The sequence below is a fragment of the Eschrichtius robustus genome, chromosome 2 (genome assembly GCF_028021215.1).
Source record: "Eschrichtius robustus isolate mEscRob2 chromosome 2, mEscRob2.pri, whole genome shotgun sequence".
NCBI classification, from domain to species: domain Eukaryota; kingdom Metazoa; phylum Chordata; class Mammalia; order Artiodactyla; family Eschrichtiidae; genus Eschrichtius; species Eschrichtius robustus.
Genome location: NC_090825.1, coordinates 57,566,193 through 57,582,703, shown reverse-complemented (window position 1 = coordinate 57,582,703; position 16,511 = coordinate 57,566,193). Strand labels below are relative to the sequence as shown.

At 43.2% G+C, this 16,511-nt stretch overlaps 1 protein-coding gene across 1 annotated transcript in view; it reads right to left on the bottom strand.

Annotated features, from left to right (window-relative positions):
- The window catches only part of ARHGEF28 (Rho guanine nucleotide exchange factor 28), a 285,463-nt gene that overhangs the window by 126,225 nt on the left and 142,727 nt on the right, over positions 1-16,511 (bottom strand). The window contains 2 exon segments of the mRNA XM_068535504.1: positions 4,309-4,552; positions 7,792-7,972. Of these exon segments, the coding sequence (XP_068391605.1) occupies positions 4,309-4,552; positions 7,792-7,972 (425 nt within the window).

Here is a 16,511-nt window from a genome sequence, read left to right as displayed (position 1 = left end):
CTGACTGCCTGAGCAAGCTGTGTCACCTCACACAAGTTACGTGACCTCTCTCTGCTACCACCTCCTTGTGCACAAAATGGGGAGAATTGATTCCTGACTCCCAGAAATGTCCTTCTCTCCATGGCCACTGGGACGTGTGCTCCCTGAGTGTGCAAACTTGGCTTGGCTCCCAGCTGCATCCCCAGCGCCTCGAGCAGTGTTCGTCACTCCACAAAGGCATGAGTGAAATTCAATGAAAGTAAGCTCCATGAGATGAGGGCTTTTTCTCTTTGCCTTTTTGGTTACTGCTTCATCACCAGTGCTGAGAACAGTGCCTGGCAGAGAGTGGGCGCTCAGTAAAGACTTATTGAATGGGTAAGTCAATGGGCCTGCAGGGCTCACGTCTGCCTGCCTAGACCGGGCCTTGCGTTTGGACCCATGGCCTCTCGCACCGGATGGTGAGGAGGAAGCCCCTCTGAGCCCACTGGGAGCTGCTGCCTGAGCTCTGAAGGAGATGATTTTGCCCTCTCCCTTTGTGACTGGCACTCGTGTCCCAATCCCTATTCCTTATGTCCTCGTTAAATGAGAACGTGGAAGATAATTAATGGGGAGAAGTGAACACAGTAAAGGACTAGTCACATAAAAGTTGAGACAGCAAATTACACAGGGTTTTTTAAAAACTCCAAAATAATGAAAGAAAATGGATTCATACAGTGAGTGGTCAACAGTATTGCAATGGTTGCTTGTCTTATGGCCCCATAGACTCTAGGCAGGCAGCAGCCTCCTGAACAACATCAAAAAGTACAGTGGGCTGTGTGGCGAGGCATGGGTGATCTCAGTGCTCAAGATGACCATGAGTAGTTTTAAAAATGCCTCCCTAGCTCCCTCCCAGTGTGAGCATTATGTACTAATAGATGGAGAGAACCCACATGATCGTGAAAAAGGAGGACATAAGCTTAAGAAAGGGCAGGATCAGGAGAGATGAGGAAGAGCAACATTTCCAAAGCACCTTCCACAGACCACTTTCATGAGATGCTGAGAACTAAGAAAAAGGGATTCTCCCACGATCAAGTTAGAGAACTGTTAGGTTAAACAAGAAACACAGGTTTCTTGACTGCAAGACTTACTAGAACCTACAAAACGTTAAATGTATTCTCAGTTTCCAACAGGAGGGTTTCATATATAGCATTTTCTACTTATCTGGACAAAGAATACTTATTTTTCAGAGCATCTTCCAAGGTTGGTGTTCTGTACAATGCTCTTTAGGAACTCCTAGAGTAAGAGATCAAATAACAACAAAGGCGGCAAGGGACAAAACGGAGTCAGTTGGTGGATCAATACATACTCATAATTAGCTTACATCTGAACACAGTGAAAATGAGGTGACCTTTTGGCCATTTAATTTATTTGGAATAACATCCCATCATTCTGGGAGGACAATTACAATCATGAAATTATGGAAACATAATTGGTTCAGAGACAATAATAAAACCATTTATCACACTAACAAAGTAAATTTCCAAGCTAAAGGTATTATAATCTTTTAATCAATGGCAGCTACAGATACACACTTACAAGTTCCCTCTCTACCCACTGCCCCGGGAGGGAGAACATGATCTATTAAGAATCTTCTGTGAGATCTCAAAGGGAAAGTTTGCTTTGGGGGTTAAAGGGAAAAACAACAAACAACCAACCAAGCTCTTACACTCAAAATGTTTTGTTCTTCCAGTTGAGTCACCTGCAGGCTTATGAATGAACAAAAGCTAATTGAATGCTTTCACTTTAGGTGAATACTGCCCTCTGCTGGAATGTGCACACAGTTTCTAACATGTCCTCCAAACGTATACAGATAAAAGCACGGTCTACAAGGTCTGTAAAATATACACATTAATTATTTGGTGTTAGAGAACTTGAGTTTCTGTGCAAATTCTTTTGCTTATTGGTTGAGTGACTTCAGTCCAGCTGGCAGCCAGGTATATTAACTTGGCTGCCCCCTTGGGCCCATCAAACTCAACCTGTCTAAAACTGAGTAGGTATTTTGTCATGATCCTGCTTCCTGTAAGGCCTGTCCCGCACAGGGACACACCAGGAATGGAAGAACCACCCTTCTCCCTTGCCACTGACACCCACCTGACATCCTACACCTTCAGGACAGTATCCATCGGTCCCTCTGTCTCCAACCTCATTATACTGCTATGGTGCAGACCGTCTTCTGCATTACTCTCAGCAGCCCCCGGCCCCTCTAACCCATTCTTCACACTCTCACAGAGTGACCCTTCTAAATAACAACCTGATCTAATTTGCTTAAAACAGTTCCCAGAGCTGTCGAGGTGGAGTTCCAGTTCCTTGCCTTGTGTACAAGCCCTGCTGATCTGCCTCTCTTTCAGGCCTATGTTCCTGGCATCATATACACACCCCTATACTCCAGGACCACAAAACAACTTGCATCTCCCCCAACGCATCATCTGGTTCAGGGCTCTGTATTGCATATAGTCCCATTGTCTAGAATTCCCTTCCCTCCCTTAGATCACAGCTCCAGGGTCACCTCCACCAAGAAGCTTTCCCTGACCACCCCACCATCACACGCCACAGAGTTCTCACAGTATTACTTGCCTATGACTCCTATAGCACTTATAATGTGCTGGGACAGCTTGTTTTTCTGCGCTAGTCCCAAACTGTCAGTCCCTTGAGGGCAAGAACTTAGAATTTCAGCACTTGTTTAGACCTCACTTTGTTCTAAGTTAGTTTGGAGGTGGGTTACAAGGGAAGAAAAATGTATACGATGATAGAGTAAAAATCAGAAGTTGATTTTTTAAAAAAAAAAGGAAAAGCAAGAGTGAAGGCTTAAGAAATAAGGGTAATATCAAAACGTGGTCAGCAGTACCCTATAATTTGCAACCGGCGGGCCAGAAACTTAGCCCCAGGTTTACCAGCCAGCTAGAAGCAAGAAACCTGATCAGTTACAGTCAGAGTAGTAAAAGCCAAGCCCAATGCTCAGGAGATGACAGCACTCGTGACATGAGCCCAGAGTTTTCTCCCACGGGTCTGCAGGAGAAAGTGTGAAACTCACCACCACCTCCTTGGGCAGGTATGGCAAGCTGCAGCTCCCTCCACGCAGCCAGCGCACCATCCACAGGGGAGAGCAGTGAGGGCAACTCCACAGGGGCCCAAGCGGTGCAGCTTGGGTGGGAAGCTCAATTGGTTGGCTTAACCTGGGGCTGAGTGCAGGTGCGTGGGGCACACACACTTAGAACAACCGGTCTTCCAGCTGTCGACACTGGTGGCTTGGGAACAGGAGTCTTGTCCTGTTTTTTCTCCCTAACCCCAGCATCTAGCATGCTGCATCTCACCCCTATCAGACTACTGTCGCTTTACATTAATAGATATTTTGTAATGTCTACTCCACTGATCTGAAATTAAGTAGATAATATAACCCTACCCCCAGACATAAATAAACCTAACCTCGCATTTAGTTTCAAAAAATAAAAAACACTCTAAAATATAAAGCAAAAGGAACGTAATTGATAATAAGACAATATGTATTAAAACCTTTGCCCTAACTACCCTGGAAGACATAGTGATGTATGGTCAGATTCCTAAAACTACTCGGTTTTGGAAAACAAAAAACAAAACAACAATCCATTCCATATAAACAGTACAGGAGTATTCAAGAACAGAGGTAAGATAGTCCAGCGAATCAAAACCCGTGTTTATTACTAGGACTTGCTAACAGATCAGACCTACTTGCATACATTAAAGGGGAAAGAACCTGAATTGAAGTAGAGATCACACGCCCAGACAAACTGCCAAGTTAGAGAAAACGACGAAGGACGATATTCCTGCCTACAAGCTGGGTGTTACGTCCAGGTGTGCCATCAACACGACTCCACGTTACGATGTGGAACAGAGTAGTGACAATGTATTTTAAACATACACCTCTTGCTGTGGGTGCCCACCTCGAGCAGATTTGTACATTCAGTCTCTGAAGCTCCATCAGGGCTATGCAGGGTTGGGTAGGGCCGCCTGTACCCTGAAGAACCCCCAGCGTGCCCCACCCCCCGTCACCTCTACACGCCAGACCCCATGACAACAAAGACACCCTCACAGCCTCCATCCTCTAAGGCCCCCTGGGCCGGCACAGAGCAGGAGCCCCACAGAGGTGGAGCAAGCTGGAGAACAGGTGAGTGACGGAGGGCTGAACGGAACGAATGGACTGAACTTGGAAATGAGGGGAACACTCTCTGCGTGTCAGGAGAGGTCCCCAAAGATCAGGAATGTAGGAGGAACCCAGTAAATGCTAACTGAGTAAAAAGTGGAAACACACAGTACCTTCGTTCGGCGCTGCTGGAGGACCCCGGGGCCCAGCGGCACCCCAGCACCCTGCTCTCGCCTCTGAGTCCCTCGGCTCCTGCTGTCCTCCACCACACACTTCAACTCCCAGGTGACTAGTTAGTTCTGAGCACTTTCTGGGTTCCCGGGGTCGGGAAGGAGCACGTGTACCTTCTTCGGTTTCTGCAGTGCTGGAGAGCATATCTGATTTTTCCTCTGACCTGGCTTCTTGCTCTTCAAGAGCCTAAGAGAGGAAGGAAAAAAAAAAAAAATCACTGAAAGCCATTTGAGGCTTCAGATAAGCAACAAGAGATGAAAATCACAATCGAGCATCTCAGAGCCGGGACAGGCCAGAGGCATGGCCTGGAGAGGCAGGGGCAGATAGGGTGGTAAAGCTGCTGGGAGAACATGTAAGCAGCACCCCGGATGACATGAGAGACAGCAGGAGGAACCAGAGACAAAGGCCAAAACTGTCCCTGCCACTAGTCCTCACTGCTTCCCCAGATCACACCACCAGAAGGTTCTCAGGAACATGATGCATGAACCAAACAGGGGACAGGGAACAGAAGATCTTGAAACCTGTAAGGACTTCTGTTTGATGCAACTGCCCACCTAGACCCACCTCCATCCACACCCTAAGACACAGGGATTGGGGACCTGGAGATGGGGGCAGGACCACTATTACAGGGAGGACCCAGGATGAACATAAGCCTCGGGCTACATGTTGGCACATGCTGGTGCAGGCTGTCCCTGGCCAAGACTGAGCTGTGATCTGTAGAGAGAAGATGCCCTTAGAGCCCTCTGTATTTTCTTTTCAAATAGATTCCCCACAGCCAGTGAAAATGCGAAGAGACAGAATTATGTGTTGATGTGTCAAAAAACTGCCCAAGACTGCATCAGCACATTTTCCAAAACAAATACATGGGCAAACTGAGGCAAGCAACCCTACAACTGACCCAGAGCCCTGAATCCCCCCCGCCGGGCATGTTATGAAGCTCAGCATACCAAGTGCCTTGCTCATGACTATTTCAGGACATCCTGAGGCAAGAGCAAAAAGAACATGAAAATATACATAACTGACCAAATCACAAAGAGGCAGGGAACAAGCAGTACCCGGTCACCCACCCCCTGTGGCTATTAACCGCTCCCAGCCTTACTCCCAGGACACAGTACTCTCTCTTTTAGGGCCCGCCATGGAATTAACGGATGGACCGAAGCAGGTATATGTCTGGAGAGGTACTAAGGAGACGGTAGCGTGAGTACCTGGGGTTAAAAGAGGGCTAACCACGCAGGCTCAAGGCCAAAGACAACCACTTACTAGCTTACAGGTTTATTATAAGAGGATATAACTCAGGAATAGCCAGATGGAAGAGATGCATGGGGCAAGGTATGGGGAAAGGGCACGGAGCTTCCATGCCCCTCCTAGAAGGCTAGTCACCCAGTACCTCCACAAGTTCACCAACCTAGAAAGTTCTCCGACTTCAGTCCTTCGGGGTTTTTAAGGAGGCTTGCATTATTACGTAGGCATGATAGATTAAATCTCTGTCCATTGGTGATTAAACTCCATCTCCAGGCCCTTTCCCCTCCCTGGAGGTCACGGAGGTGGGACTGAAAGTTACCAGGCGATTGGCTCCACAGGTAACTAGCCCCCATCCTTAGGTGTTTTTCAAAAGTTGCCTCATTAACATAACAAAAAAACACCTTTATCCGCTCAACACTTAGGAAATCCTAAGGGTATGGGGGGCTGTGAGCCAAGAACCATGGACAGAGACCAGATATATTTCTTATTGTAAGTTACAATATCACAGTGTCTTAAAGAACCTCAGCCCTATTCCCTCCCCAGTCTCCCTATGCACTTCCCAGCCAAAAGCCCAGGACAGGAAGAACGAAAAAGGGGTGCTGATACCTGGAACACAAGGCCATCCCACTGCAATGGATTCTTCTTTTATCAAGTGTTTTCCATAAAATTAAAATCTCTGATAAACTGGAAAGTAATCTTCATTTGGTCTTTGTTATTGTAAAGTCTACTACAATCAATTATTAAAGCATCTAGATTTACTCATCCTAAGTCTCCCCCAATGTCATCAGTAATAATTATTTCAAGTTACAAGAAATCACGAATCCGACCTAAGAAGCTGGAAGTTTTTATAATGCAACAAATGTTCAGAATTTTTGCTTTACATGGAGCACGCTAGCCTTTGTAGGAGCTTTGTGGTCTTGCTATAGTCTGAATGTCCCCTCTAAGGACACACGTGTTGCTGAGCTCTGCTCCTCTGAAACTGCAGGGAGAGGCACTCACCCTGAGTAAGGCTGCTGGGCCAGGCTCAGCCTCTGCCCCACTGAAACAGCCACCCCTGGGGGCCTGGGTGAGAAGCCACAGGGACGGCTGAGAGCTTCTGTTTCTTTAAACAGAAAGTACCCTTAAGCAAAATGAGAAAATACTGTATGCCAGAAAATTATCCACTAAACTCCCTAAATCCAGCAGAGGTAGTTCACACTCTGAAGGGCATGTTTATTTTAATTATTTAATAAAACCCTATATGGAGTAAGCAATAATCTTTGATATATAATGTTGCTGGTTAAACCTTCAATTTAGTTATATAAAGCAAACATTTTACAAAAGCCAAAACTGATAAATACCAATATCAGTTTTCTGATAACAGTAAACTGACTGTTTACTTTGTAAAGCCTATACAGTCATGAAACTGGTGCTTATTAATGGATGTGCTTGAGAAGACTGCGGGGGCAGAGGGTTTGCCGGGGGTGGGGGGGTGTCACACAATCTGGCGAGTGAATCCATTATACCCCTGAGAACTATCAACTAAATTGACTGAAGCCCTTTTACTCAAAAGAACATTCTACTTAATAATAATTAAAATATATAAATATGCTTTACAGTCGTCCAGATTCACCAAAAAAATAAAAATAATGAAGATGAAACATTTTAAACCCTGAGATGGGTATGCCCTGATAACAGTCAAAGCTGATGTTTGGGCCACGGTGGGAGGGGGAAAAATCTCTTTGAAAAAGAACTGGTCTCAAGTGACCAGTCCCCATTCAAGAAGAATCTGTACACTGAAACAAAGGCTTAACTATACCTAAGCCTTAAGAAATCCCAGAGGAAGATATTATTCATTTAAAATAACCCTAAAGGCAACTGCTTTAGATAAGAATTATAATACAGTCAATAAGTTAATAGAAAATACCCAATATTAGAATATTAAACATCAGTGATGCTGGCTCATGAAAAGTAAAGGAAACAATATTACACAAATTACTATTTTCTACCTACTGCCAAAATATCATATAATAATCTTCCTTCTACTGGTGTAACAGTTTCTAATTCCATGTCCCTCAAAGTCCCATTAGAAAAAAAGAAAGTGCTACCCCCCCAAAATACTGTTCCCAAAACAACGAGTTTGCTGTCTGCACTCTCAAAGAGTGTGAGTTATTATGTCTTATACCACAATAAAGGGCACAAACCTTGAGGAGAAAGGCTCTATCCCAAAAGTATTTCCTAAAGAGTTTAATATCCGCCTCCAACAAATGCTCGGTTGTGTGATTAAGCGTCAGGGTCAGTATTTCTGAGGAGTGAATATACCGCAGGGAGGCATCTTCGCTGAGCTGCACTCGGGAGAAACCTGGGGAACGTCTGCCCTGGAAGCTGAAACATCACAAATCAAAACCCACGATCCCAATACCCTTCATTGCCCCTGATATTACAAACCCAACTGGCAAAACAAGCCATAAAAGCTACCTACTGAAGATAGGTACGTAAGATCATGTAAATAGATCCTAACAAAGTCATCTTTGTTTTTCCACCTAGAGAAGACGTCAGTTGAAAAGCTGTTCACATATATTATATACTATAAAGATTTACATAATTAATGCAACAGTACTGACTTTTAAACATAGTACTTTACCTCATTCTCCCTTTAATCTGAAAAGATGCCTCTGGCCTTAATGGCACCACATGTAGTACCACAAATTAGCTGGCAGCAGACAGTTTATTAGGCGATTACAGTGGAAAACAGATATGATCTCCAGAGAGCATGGTGAGGTTCGGATGCTACAAACAAGCGAGATATTCACAACACGCTGGTCTACTGTTGTAAATCATTTCCTCATGCAAATTAAAACCTGCATAAATTTGATCGTGTTGTATTCTTGAATTCATTCATAAACAAAGGAACAATATTCCCAAACTAAATTCCTGAATATTGGCTTATTTTCCATTCTGTTGTGGTTAAGAACAACTGCACGTTTATTAGCTCTATGTAGGCTTCATGGTTAGTGGCATAATATTCCGGATGGCCTATAGGTCACGTAGTAGCAATGGTAAAGAGGCCTCAGGAGGGAGATGCTAGTGCTCCCAGGTAACAGCTTGCCTCAGCATGTTGTCACAGCCCCCAGAGGCTCCCAGATTCTTCAGTTCACAGAACTAGCTCTATGTCTCTTTTCTCTTCTTGCATTACCTCATTTCGTTAATCAGCATTTGTATATTTGCAAAATTATAGTGTAGCTCCAACCACATAAATGCTATCTCTATCACATGGAGTGACAAAAAGAGATCCATTAAGAGCACCTGTACTCTAAGATTTGGGGCATCTCCCCAAACTCTTGACCCAATTACTTGCAGGAACTTCAGAATCTTCTAGAAAACAACTCCCATGCCAACTACAAGCCACTGAAGTGAATGATTCAGCCTGAGCAATGAGATTTTTGTAATTAATTTAGAAAATGGAGGCTCCATCACATAATCAAAATTTAGCTTACAGTCTACTTCTAATCCCATCCACGAATGGATTTATTAGATGTGTAAACTTTTTTTATTTTAATTTTATTGGCATATAATTGATTTACAATGTTGTGTTAGTTGCAGGTGTACAGCAAAGTGATTCAGTTATACATATACATATACTCATTCTTTTTTAGGTTTTTTTCTCTTAAAGGTTATCAAAGAATACTGAATATAGAGTTCCCTGTGCTACACAGTAGGTCCTTGTTGGTAATCTATCTTATACATAGCAGTGTGCGTATGTTCATCCCAAGCTCCTGATTTATCCCTCCCCCCAGTGTTTCCCCTTTGGTAACCATAAGTTTGTTTTCAATATCTGTAAGTCTGTTTCTGTTTTGTAAATAAGTTCATTTGTATCATTTCTTAAATTAGATTCTACATATGAGTGATATCACATGATATTTGTGTTTCTCTGTTTGACTTACTTCACTTAGTATGATAATCTCTAGGTCCACCCACGTGGCTGCAAATTGTATTATTTCATTCTTTTTTATGGCTGAGTAATATTCCATTGTATATATGTAAGACATCTTCTTTATCCATTCCTCTGCTGATGGACATTTAGGTTGCTTCTATGTCTCGGCTATTGTAAATAGTGCTGCAGTGAACATTCAGGTCCGTGTATCTTTTCAGATTATGGTTTTCTCTGGATATATGCCCAGGAGTGGGATTGCTGGATTATGCAGTAACTCTGTTTTTAGTTTTTTAAGGAACCTCCATACTGTTCTCCATAGTGGCTGCACCAATTTACATTCCCACCAACAGTGTAGGATGGTTCCCTTTTCTCCACACCCTCTCCAGCATTTACTGTTTGTGGACTTTTTGGCCATTCTGACCAGTAAGAGATGATACCTCATTGTAGTTTTGATTTGCATTTCTCTGATAATTAGTGATGTTGAGATTTTTTGGACATCTGTGTGTCTTCTTTGGAGAAATGTCTATTTAGATCTTCTGCCCATTTCTTGATTAGGTTGTTTGTTTGTTTTTTTGACACAGAGGATGTGTAAACTTTAAAAACACATGTCAGGGGGGAGGAGAGAAGATGGCGGAAGAGTAAGACGCGGAGATCACCTTCCTTCCCACAGATACAGTAGAAATACATCTACACGTGGAACTGCTCCTACAGAACACCCACTGAACGCTGGCAGAAAACGTCCGACCTCCAAAAAGGCAAGAAACTCCCCCCGTACTTGGGTAGGGCAAAAGAAAAAAGAAATAACAGATACAAAAGAATAGGGACGGCACCTGCACCAGTGGGAGGGAGCTGTGAAGGAGGAAAGATTTCCACGCACTAGGAAGCCTCTTCGCGGGCAGAGACTGCGGGTGGCAGAGGGGGGAAGCTTCGGAGCCGTGGAGGAGAGCGCAGCCACAGGGGTGCGGAGGGCAAAGCGGAGAGGCTACCGCACGGAGGAGCGGTGCCGACCAGCACTCACCAGCCCGAGAGGCTTGTCTGCTCCCCCGCCGGGGCGGGCGGGGGCTGGGAGCTGAGGCTCGGGCTTCGGTCGGATCGCAGGGAGAGGACTGGGATTGGCGGCGTGAACACAGCCTGAAGGGGTTAGCGCACCACAGCTAGCCGGGAGGGAGTCCGAGAAAAAGTCTGCAGCTGCCGAAGAGGCAAGAGACTTTTTCTTCCCTCTTTGTTTCCTGGTGCGCGAGGAGAGGGGATTCAGAGCGCCGCCTAAACGAACTCCAGAGAAGGGCGCGAGCCGCGGCGATCAGCGCGGACCCCAGAGACGGGCGTGAGACGCTGGGGCTGCTGCTGCCGCCTCCAAAAAGCCTGTGTGTGAGCACAGGTCACTCTCCACACCGCCCCTCCCGGGAGCCGGTGCAGCCCGCCACTGCCAGGGTCCCGTGATCCCCCGACAAATTCCCGGGGAGAACGCACTGCGCGCCTCAGGCTGGTGCAACGTCACGCCGGCCTCTGCTGCCGCAGGCTCGCCCCGCCTCCTCCGTACCCCTCCCTCCCTGCGGCCTGAGTGAGCCAGCGCCCCCGGAAGCAGCTGCTCCTTTAACCCCGTTCTGTCTGGGCGGGGAATAGACGCCCTCAGGCGACCTACACGCAGAGGCGGGTCCAAATCCAAAGCTGAACCCCAGGAGCTGTGTGAACAGGGAAGAGAAGGGGAAATCTCTCCCAGCAGCCTCAGAAGCAGCGGATTAAAACTCCACAAACAACTTGATGTGCCTGCATCTGTTGAATACCTGAATAGACAATGAATCATCCCAAATTCAGGAGGTGGACTTTGGGAGCAGGATATATTAATTTTTCCCCCGTTCCTTTTTTTTTGTGAGTGTATATGTATATGCTTCTGGGTGAGATTTTGTCTGTATAGCTTTGCTTTACAATAGCTTTATTTTGCTTCACTATATTATAGCCTCTTTCTTTCTTTCTTTCTTTCTATTTTTTCTCCCTTTTACTCTGAGCCGTGTGGACGAAAGGCTCTTGGTGCTCCAGCCAGGCATCAGGGCCGTGCCTCTGAGGTGGGAGAGCCAACTTCAGGACACTGGTCCACAAGAGACCCCCCAGCTCCACGTAATACCAAACGGTAAAAATCTCTCAGAGATCTCCATCTCAACATCAAGACCCAGCATCACTCAATGACCAGCAAGCTACAGTGCTGAACACCCTATGCCAAACAACTAGCAAGACAGGAACACAGCCCCATCCATTAGCAGAGAGGCTGCCTAAAATCATAATAAGGCCACAGACACCCCAAAATACACCACCAGACGTGGATGTGCCCACCAGAAAGACAAGATCCAGCCTCATCCACCAGAGCTCAGGCACTAGTTCCCTACACCAGGAAGCCTACACAACCTACTGAACCAACCTTAGCCACTGGGGACAGATACCAAAAACAACGGGAACTACGAACCTGCAGCCTGTGAAAAGGAGACCCCAAACACAGTAAGATAAGCAAAATGAGACGACAGAAAAACACACAGCAGATGAAGGAGCAGGGTCAAAACACGCCAGATTTAACAAATGAAGAGGAAATAGGTAGTCTACCTGAAAAAGAATTCAGAATAATGATAGTAAGGATGATCCAAAATCTTGGAAATAGAATAGACAAAATGCAAGAAACATTTAACAAGGACGTAGAAGAACTAAAGAGGAACCAAGCAATGATGAAAAACACAATAAATGAAATTAAAAATACTCTAGATGGGATCAATAGCAGAATAACTGAGGCAGAAGAAAGGATAAGTGACCTGGAAGATAAAATGGTGGAAATAACTACTGCAGAGCAGGATAAAGAAAAAAGAATGAAAAGAACTGAGGACAGTCTCAGAGACCTCTGGGACAACATTAAACGCACCAACATTCGAATTATAGGGGTCCCAGAAGAAGAAGAGAAAAAGAAAGGGACTGAGAAAATATTTGAAGAGATTATAGTTGAAAACTTCCCTAATATGGGAAAGGAAATAGTTAATCAAGTCCTGGAAGCACAGAGAGTCCCATACAGGATAAACCCAAGGAGAAACACGCCAAGACACATATTAATCAAACTGTCAAAAATTAAATATAAGGAAAACATATTAAAGGCAGCAAGGGAAAAAAAACAAATAACACACAAGGGAATCCCCATAAGGTTAACATCTGATCTTTCAGCAGAAACTCTGCAAGCCAGAAGGGAGTGGCAGGATATACTTAAAGTGATGAAGGAGAAAAACCTACAACCAAGATTACTCTACCCAGCAAGGATCTCATTCAGATTCGATGGAGAAATTAAAACTTTTACAGACAAGCAAAAGCTGAGAGAGTTCAGCACCACCAAACCAGCTTTACAACAAATGCTAAAGGAACTTCTCTAGGCAAGAAACACAAGAGAAGGAAAACACCTACAATAACAAACCCAAAACATTTAAGAAAATGGGAATAGGGACATACATATCGATAATTACCTTGAATGTAAATGGATTAAATGCTCCCACCAAAAGACACAGGCTGGCTGAATGGATACAAAAACAAGACCCATATATATGCTGTCTACAAGAGACCCACTTCAGACCTAGAGACACATACAGACTGAAAGTGAGGGGATGGAAAAAGATATTCCATGCAAATGGAAATCAAAAGAAAGCTGGAGTAGCAATTCTCATATCAGACAAAATAGACTTTAAAATAAAGACTATTACAAGAGACAAAGAAGGACACTATATAATGATCAAGGGATCGATCCAAGAGGAAGCTATAACAATTGTAAATATTTATGCACCCAACATAGGAGCACCTCAATACATAAGGCAAATACTAACAGCCATAAAAGGGGAAATCGACAGCAACACAATCATAGTAGGGGACTTTAACACCCCACTTTCACCAATGGACAGATCATCCAAAATGAAAATAAATAAGGAAACACAAGCTTTAAATGATACATTAAACAAGATGGACTTAATTGATATTTATAGGACATTCTACCCAAAAACAACAGAATACACATTTTTCTCAAGTGCTCATGGAACATTCTCCAGGATAGATCATATCTTGGGTCATAAATCAAGCCTTGGTAAATTTAAGAAAATTGAAATCGTATCAAGTATCTTTTCCGACCACAACGCTATGAGACTAGATATCAATTACAGGAAAAGATCTGTAAAAAATACAAACACATGGAGGCTACACAATACACTACTTAATAACGAAGTGATTACTGAAGAAATCAAAGGGGAAATCAAAAAATACCTAGAAACAAATGACAATGGAGATACGACGACCCAAAACCTATGGGACGCAGCAAAAGCAGTGCTAAGAGGGAAGTTTATAGCAATACAAGCCTACCTCAAGAAACAGGAAACATCTCGAATAAACAACCTAACCTTGCACCTGAAGCAATTAGAGAAAGAAGAACAAAAAAACCCCAAAGCCAGCAGAAGGAAAGAAATTATAAAGATCAGGTCAGAAATAAATGAAAAAGAAATGAAGGAAACGCTAGCAAAGATCAATGAAACTAAAAGCTGGTTCTTTGAGAAGATAAACAAAATTGATAAACCATTAGCCAGACTCATCAAGAGAAAAAGGGAGAAGACTCAGATCAATAGAATTAGAAATGAAAAAGGAGAAGTAACCACTGACACTGCAGAAATACAAAAGATCATGAGAGATTACTACAAGCAACTCTATGCCAATAAAATGGACAACCTGGAAGAAATGGACAGATTCTTAGAAATGCACAAACTGCCGAGACTGAACCAGGAAGAAATAGAAAATATGAACAGACCAATCACAAGCACTGAAATTGAAACTGTGATTAAAAACCTTCCAACAAACAAAAGCCCAGGACCAGATGGCTTCACAGGTGAATTCTATCAAACATTTAGAGAAGAGCTAACACCTATCCTTCTCAAACTCTTCCAAAATATTGCAGAGGGAGGAACACTCCCAAACTCATTCTACGAGGCCACCATCACCCTGATACCAAAACCAGACAAAGATGTCACAAAGAAAGAAAACTACAGGCCAATATCACTGATGAACATAGATGCAAAAATCCTCAACAAAATACTAGCAAACAGAATCCAACAGCACATTAAAAGGATCATACACCATGATCAAGTGGGGTTTATCCCAGGAATGCAAGGATTCTTCAACATACGCAAATCAATCAATGTGATACACCATATTAACAAATTGAAGGAGAAAAACCATATGATCATCTCAATAGATGCAGAGAAAGCTTTCAACAAAATTCAACACCCATTTATGATAAAAGCCCTGCAGAAAGTAGGCATAGAGGGAACTTTCCTCAACATAATAAAGGCCATATATGACAAACCCACAGCCAACATTGTCCTCAATGGTGAAAAACTGAAACCATTTCCACTAAGACCAGGAACAAGACAAGGTTGCCCACTCTCACCACTATTATTCAACATAGTTTTGGAAGTGTTAGCCACAGCAATCAGAGAAGACAAAGAAATAAAAGGAATCCAAATCGGAAAAGAAGAAGTAAAGCTGTCACTATTTGCAGATGACATGATACTATACATAGAGAATCCTAAAGATGCTACCAGAAAACTCCTAGAGCTAATCAATGAATTTGGTAAAGTAGCAGGATACAAAATTAATGCACAGAAATCTCTTGCATTTCTATACACTAATGACGAAAAATCTGAAAGTGAAATTAAGAAAACACTCCCGTTTACCATTGCAACAAAAAGAATAAAATATCTAGGAATAAACCTGCCTAAGGAGACAAAAGACCTGTATGCAGAAAATTATAAGACACTGATGAAAGAAATTAAAGATGATACAAATAGATGGAGAGATATACCATGTTCCTGGATTGGAAGAATCAACATTGTGAAAATGACTCTACTACCCAAAGCAATCTACAGATTCAATGCAATCCCTATCAAACTACCACTGGCATTTTTCACAGAACTAGAACAAAAAATTTCACAATTTGTATGGAAACACAAAAGACCCCGAATAGCCAAAGCAATCTTGAGAACGAAAAATGGAGCTGGGGGAATCAGGCTTCCTGACTTCAGACTATATTACAAAGCTTCAGTAATCAAGACAGTTTGGTACTGGCACAAAAACAGAAATATAGATCAATGGAACAGGATAGAAAGCCCAGAGATAAACCCACACACATATGGTCACCTTATCTTTGATAAAGGAGGCAAGAATATACAGTGGAGAAAAGACAGCCTATTCAATAAGTGGTGCTGGGAAAATTGGACAGGTACATGTAAAAGTATGAAATTAGAACACTCCCTGACACCATGCACAAAAATAAACTCAAAATGGATTAAAGACCTAAGTGTAAGGGCAGACACTATCAAACTCTTAGAAGAAAACATAGGCAGAACACTCTATGACATACATCACAGCAAGATTCTTTTTGACCCAGCTCCCAGAGAAATGGAAATAAGAACACAAATAAACAAATGGGACCTAATGAAACTTAAAAGCTTTTGCACAGCAAAGGAAACCATAAACAAGACCAAAAGACAACCATCAGAATGGGAGAAAATATTTGCAAATGAAGCAACTGACAAAGGATTAATCTCCAAGATTTACAAGCAGCTCATGAAGCTCAATAACAAAAAAACGAACAACCCAATCCAAAAATGGGCAGAAGACCTAAATAGACATTTCTCCAAAGAAGATATACAGATGGCCTATAGACACATGAAAGAATGCTCAACATCATTAATCATTAGAGAAATGCAAATCAAAACTACAATGAGATATCATCTCACACCGGTCAGAATGGCCATCATCAAAAAATCTAGAAACAATAAATGCTGGAGAGGGTGTGGAGGAAAGGGAACACTCTTGCACTGTTGGTGGGAATGTAAATTGATACAGCCACTATGGAGAACAGTATGGAGGTTCCTGAAAAAACTACAAATAGAACTACCATACGACCCAGCAATCCCACTACTGGGCATA